This window comes from Vicugna pacos, chromosome 22 (assembly GCF_048564905.1).
Source record: "Vicugna pacos chromosome 22, VicPac4, whole genome shotgun sequence".
Lineage (NCBI taxonomy): Eukaryota > Metazoa > Chordata > Mammalia > Artiodactyla > Camelidae > Vicugna > Vicugna pacos.
In genome coordinates, this window is record NC_133008.1 from 23,018,901 (window position 1) to 23,025,860 (window position 6,960).

General features: G+C 41.7%; 1 protein-coding gene across 1 annotated transcript; it reads right to left on the minus strand.

Moving 5' to 3' along the window:
• Window positions 1–5,094: 5,094 nt before the first annotated feature.
• Window positions 5,095–6,045, minus strand: LOC102534324 (olfactory receptor 10H4-like). The gene has a single exon (XM_031689745.2). It carries the CDS (start codon window positions 5,941–5,943, stop codon window positions 5,095–5,097), a length of 849 nt encoding a protein of 282 aa, XP_031545605.2. The 5' UTR covers window positions 5,944–6,045.
• Window positions 6,046–6,960: the final 915 nt, after the last annotated feature.

Consider the following 6,960-nt stretch of genomic DNA (forward strand, 5'->3'; position numbering starts at 1 on the left):
AAATACTGAATCACTATGCTGTACACCGGAAACTAATACAACATTGTAAATCAACTATACTTCAGTTTAAAAAAAAACCTTAAAAAAGAATATGTGCTACAAAACTAGCAGGTAGCTTACTAATGGGGAACTTCTGATGCATTATTTTAGGATCAAGAATCCAAGGTTACTTACTGTCTAGGCTGTTCTTTAAAATTGAACTGAAAGCCATGAGCAGTGCTCTAAGGAAAGGAAAAGAGAGAAGCTATATAAGGTTGGGAGGGAAGAAACATGGTCAGGTACCAAGAAAGGGTGAAAGAATCAAGATGTAATATGTTAGAACAAAAAAAAGCACAAAGCTGCGGAAGGCAAACCGACTTCCCCAAAACATAGTATTTCTCGTGGTATTACACCAGCAATTATCTCTCAAAACATAGAACTGAAGTTAAGCAGGCGAAGACTCTTAAGAACAACACAGACTATGAAGTAAAAGCCCTCAACCATTTGCTCTTAGGATCCTCTCACAATAAAACACTGAGTTCCCAAAGGGCTTTTGTTTGAAGGGGATCAGAACTATCAATCTTTCCCATTTCAGAAATCGAACCTGAGGATCTTTTAAAGGATCTGTATTAGTGTATCTAAAAGAGCAACAATAAATCTATTACATTTTAATATAGTGACATTTTAAGGAAAGTAATCACATTTTCAAATAATAAGTAGTGATAATAGTGGTCCTGTTCTACATTTTCGCAAGTACGTTCCTCGTCTGGCCTGGTGGTAGACGACCTAATGCTGTGTCTGATTCTCTGTCAGCCTGTGACGGTATGTCGTTTTACTTGACACATGTGACAAAAATATATCCTCACGTGTACTGCCAAGGTAGGGACCTGGTGGACCCCCAGAAAGAGTATCAGGGAACCCCAGGGGTCCTCATATTATATTTTGAAAACCTTTGCTATGAAATATCTAGGATTCAACAACAAACATGCAATACCTCTGAAGACAAAAAGGTTAGCGAACAATAAAAATGTGGAGGATGATCTGAATACATGGAAGCTGTTTACTTTCCTGGATGGGATGATCTAATATGATAATGGTGTCACTTCTTCCCCCAAATAACACCATCAGTCCAATTGCATTTACGACTCCAGTGAATGGACTGTAAATTTAGTAACTATCCTAAATTTCCTCTGAAAAATAAAGTCAGTGCAAAACGATACTCATCTTATCATTATTACTGTGAGCAGGAGAGATTTGTCTTCCCAGGGATTATGGCACATTCTAGAGTCGTAATCATTTTTAAAAATGTGAACCAGGAACAGGCATAGACATCCATTAAATTGACTGGATATCTCAGAAAATATCTCATTATTATTCATAATGTAATATGTGATAAAGGTGGCAGCACAAATAATGGAAAAGACGCATTGTTTCCCAGTTTGTGGTAGGAAAACTGTTCATTTTATGAAGCAAAGTAAATCCGAATTTCTGCCAAAGACCACATGCAAAGGTGGAATCCAGATGGATTCAAGACATAAATGTGAAACAAAGCATAAAGTTAATATGAGAAAGTGAAAGAGAATTACTTTGTGGATCTTAGTAGTGAAGAAGGACTTCCTAAACCAAACTTCTAAAGCACAAACGTTAAGCTGATTTTTAAAAGACATGAAAATGTCAACGTTAAGAATTTCTGTTCCTGCTAACTACTATACGTAGGCTAGATAAACAAGTTGATCCTATATAGCTCAGGGAACTATATTCAATATCTTGTAGTAACCTATAATGAAAAAGAACATGAAAAGGAATATATGTATGTATCCGTATGACTGAAACATGATGCTGTACACCAGAAATTGACACAACATTGTAAACTGACTATACTTCAATTAAAAATGGAAGAAAAGGAGAATTTCTGTTCCCCAAAGATATCCTTAATAAAGTTAACAGGCAAATGGAAAACTGGGACAAGAGCATTTGCAGTGTGTAAAACCGACAAGAGAACACTCTAGAGAAGAACAAACAAGAAGAAATAGGACCCTCAATACAGATGTGAATGAAGGATATGAGCAGAAAAGTCGCAGAAGGATTTACTCAGGCAAATGAAAGGATGCTCAAAAAAAAAGTTGGGGAGATGAATAAAAGCAATGAAATTTTACTGTATATGTATTCAGTTCCCCAGGTTAGAATTGCCTTCTTGATGTGCAAATGGGGAGAAAGGAATCCTCCTGCATTGCTGGTGAGAATGTAGAATGGTGAAAATCCAAACTACACCAGCAAATTCATACCATATCATTAAAAATTGGTTAAAATCCACAGAAATTACAACACAAAAAGTGAGCCAGAAGGTAAGCTATGGACTTCAGTAATAATAATAGATCTATTTTCTATATAGTAGTGTGTATCTATATAATAATACTAATACTAATACTAATACTAGTACTACTACTACTAATAGTAATAATAATAGTAATAATAATAATAATCTGTAACGGTTCATCAGTTGGAACAAATGTACCACGCTAACACAAGTTTGTACTATATTTAACAGCATCCCTGACATCAGCCATCAGATGTCTGTAGCATCCCCTCCCTCCCACAATCATGACAAGCAAAACTGCCTCCAGACATGTCCAAACATCCACTGTGGGGCAGAATGACCCCAGGCTAAGAACCCCTGACGCAGAAGCTGCAAAGGGCACCTAGGCTTGGTGAGAACCTGGAAGTCAGAGGGGTAAACAGAGAAGACCCCCAGCTGCCTCCCAAGCCTGAGATCCTCTCTTCTGGCCCTTCTCCCCAGCCCTGACCCCATCCCCAGGCTTGGCGGTGCTGCCCACAACCGTATGGTGCTTCCTTCCTACCCTCTCTGTCCTGGTTCCCCTCTCCCTGGCCTGCCTCTTCCATGAAGTGCCCAGCAGGAAAGGGCAGAAGAAGCTCTCCTGCTGGATGCTGTCAGCGGTACCCACAGGCAGGTGTGGGATTGGACCTAGGGGCTCCTAGAACTCATCCTGTGTGCTTTATCCCTGCTGCAGGCTGCCAGCAGGCTGCTCCCTAGGGCCTCTCCAAGACAGCAACCTAGAAGATCTGTCCTCAGGGTCTGGAGTGGCTGGGAGGGACCTCAAGGGGCCTTTGGGAACTTGCAGCCTCTACTCCTTCCTCCAACTGTCCACACACAACAAAGGTCTCTGGTGTCACCTCTTCCCAGAAAGAACCCAGCCCTTGCTGAAGTCTGAGGAGCTCCCAGTCTAGGGGGTGGGGTTGGAGGACAGGGCTTGAAATAGATGCCCTTAGTCCCTTGGGGTGTAGGGATAAGGTTAGAGGGAAGGCAGGAGCTGGAGGAGCCTAGAGTGAGATTCCAGGGCTGGATGGCTTTTCAGAATAAGAGTCATTTGGGACTGGGTCCTGGGGACTGGTTTCTTATGTGCAATGTGTCTTCTGGCCAAACTAGACGGCCCCACCTCTCTTCCCAAATTCTGCTCTATTCCTATTGTCCTGGTGATCCAGGGAGACAGTCTGACATTCGCATGTGCCTCCCTGTGATAAGATGTAACATAAAACAAACATAAAAGAATTTGGTCTTTTGGTGGTGTCTTTGGTTCCTGACCCTCTGGAAAGAGTGTCTTTTTATGCTAATGAGATGACTGATGACTATGGGTTTATCTTTATAAAATCACTTTTGCCTCCAACTCAAATATTTGGTCTCATCTTTGAGTTAATAGTTAACATGCCACAAAGGGCCCCCTTCCTGGATCCTCAGTGACATATATTCTCAAACACCAGTGTGGGAGTCAGATAGACCTAAACCTCCTTGTGACTCCCTTCATTCACATTTGTGTGACCTCTGCCAACGCTTCTCATCTTCATAATGAAGGGACCATCTCTGACCTCTCTCTGTTCCATATTGAGATAGCACTCTGCCTTTCAACTCACTCCCCAAACAGCTGCAACTTTAACACAGTAATAAAAATGGATGTTTTATTGAAAATTATGTGTGGGAAAAATGGAAAGGGATTTCAATAAGATGACAGCAGCAGGGGGGGAGGGTTTAGCTCAAGTGGTAGAGTGTGTGCTTAGCATGCATGAGGTCCTGGGTTCCTTCCCCAGTATTTCCTCGAGAATAAATAAAATAAATAATTTAATTAATTAATTAATTAATTAACCTAATTACCGTCCCCCCCGAAACATAACAAAACAAAACAAAAAGATGTCAGTGGCACACTTTTACATGCCTGTGTTCTTACCTAAGCACTGACCCCCTCTTCCCTTTCTCTCTCCTCCCTTTCTTTGTTCCCTCTTCCCTTCTTACCTCCATCCTCTTCCCTTCTTCCCCATCCTCATATGCATATTGCCTTAGTACCAACCTCCTTCTCCTTCCTTCCATCTTGCCCAGATTCTGCCCCATATATTTTTTAAATGATCAATTAAATAATCAATTAAATGGTCAGATCTCTTTAAAGGACTTTATTCCCCCTAGCCTAGCACTCTCTTGTCTCTCTCTCTCTGTCTCTCTCTCCCTCTTGCTCTCTCTTCACTTTGCATTCTAACTTCCTTCACCCAGTTCAGCGCAACAGAAAAACTTGCCTTGCAGTCTATAGCTCCAAAACCTAGCACAAAACTGTAAAGAACACACCATTTTCTCTAAGGCAAGAACTTTTTTTTGTACATTTGCTGTAATTAAGATATAATAATAATAAAACATTAGGCACAGTACTTTATACATAAAGACTCAATTCTGGTGGCACTTATCACTATCCTTGTAATTTTATTCTTATTTTGAGGGGTGGGGGAACGAAGCCTTCTTGCTCTAGTCCATTCAAGAAGAATCATGTCCATCAGGGGCCTGACACTTCCCTGTGATGCTCTCCACCTGCCTATAGATAGATAATGCATTCTAAGGCACAGATAATGTGATGGAATTCATCTCACTGGGTATAAGTAAGAGACTTTGATGGCTTGGGCCTATGCAAGAGGGGAAAGCAAGTTGGAGAAAAGCAAACATCTAGTACACATCTAACTCCTATGGAGTGGAGGTATTTTCGGAGACCTGAATCACCACAAGAGCTGTATGGACACAGACATTATTAAACCCAAATCATCTGTCACATTTCCATGCCACCATCAGGAGCTTGAGGGACAGAATGTTCTGTGGAAGGTTCTCTTCATGGCATTCTTCAGCTCCTTATTCCTGAGGCTGAAAATGATCGGGCTAAGAAAGGGGGTGAACACTGTATAGGTGGTGGCCATCAGAGTGTTGCTGTCCATGGAACGGGGGCCCTTGGGCTTTAGGTAGATCATGGAGGCAAAGCCGTAGTGCACAATCACTATGGTGAGGTGGGACACACATGTGGAGAAGGTCTTGTGCCGGCCCTCAGCTGAGGGGATCCTCAAGATGGCAGCCACAATGAAGACATAGGAGAGGACGATGAGGAGTAAACACCCCATCAGGGCTGTGACACAAACCAGGATCACACCCATGGTGACAGACAATATCTCCTTCCCACAGGCCAACTTCAACAGAGAAAGCACATGACAGACAAAGTGGTGGATCTCATTAGACCCACAGAATGTGAGATGAAAAACTATCAATGTCAACATCATCCCCATGACTGAGCCACCAGCCCAGGACCAGGACACAAGATGGGCACAGTCACGTGTTCTCATGAGCATGTTGTAGCGCAGGGGGTGGCAAATGGCCACGTAGCGGTCATAGCCCATGATCATGAGCAGGAAGGAGTGGGTGAAGCCAAATGTGAAGGAGAAGAACATCTGGCTGGCACAGGCCATGAAGGAGATGGAGCGGTGGGTGGAGAGCATGTCCGCCAGCATTCGAGGGGTGATGGCAACAGTGAACAGAATCTCGGAGATGGAGAGGGCGCACAGGAAGAGGTACATGGGCGTGTGGAGGCTGTGCTCCCTCCAGATGGTGGCCATGATGAGCAGGTTCCCCAGGAGTGTGAACAGGTACATCAGCAGGTACAGCAGGAAGAAGGCAGGCAGGAGATGCTGAGGGAAGCTGGAGAAGCCGATGAGGATGAATTCAGACACTGTGCTATAGTTCTGACCACACAAGGATGATGCATCTGGTGAGATCAGAAATAGGGTGAAGTCACAGCGGCTAAAACATAGGCTCTAACATAGATTAAATGGCAATTAAGGACCTCCATACTATATGATCTGGCACTATATAAATGTGCCCATAGGCCACAGCTGAGCACCAAAGAGTGATAATATGTAGAGGATGGAGAAACTAGCTAGATGACACCATGAAGAAAAATTAGAAAATCCAGAAGGCAAAATGTTCTATAGAACACCTGGTCTGGTCTCATCAAGTCAGGACGAAGAAGAGGGTGAAGAGGAATTCAAGGGCCATAACAACCATGCGCAATATTGGGAATCAGATATTTAGATAAGCTAGTTGTTAAGTAGTTTTAAGGAAACAGGTAAGATTTTGATTGTGGTATGAATGAATGATGAGTTAAAAATAATATGAAGAGATTATTCTTAATCTAGTTGTTAATTTTAAGTGTGATCTTATTATTTTGGCTTTGAAGGAAAATATTACTAGCTTAAAAGCATATTGAAATTTAAAATGTACACACACATGCACACAACAAGAGACAAAGAAGACCATTTTATGAAGATTATTGGAACATTGTAGAACCTGTATGAATATAATTAACCTGTAGAACAATATACCCTAGATTATTAGTAATAAATAAAGAACACCACTTCTGTGAAACAGGTATGAGATAGGAATAGCTAAATCAATACTAGATAGACAGGCTACAAAGTTGAAATCACAAATTTTAACAGAATTCAGAAATGTAATTTGGGAATTATCAGTTATAATACAATTAATAATATTCAGACATTAGCTCCTGGATATAATTGGGCTCCTCTCCAGAGATCAAACATTTTCTTTTCAACCAGAAAGAGGGGTTTAACAAAATTTGACCTTGTTTTGGACTCAGAGAAATTCCCCAT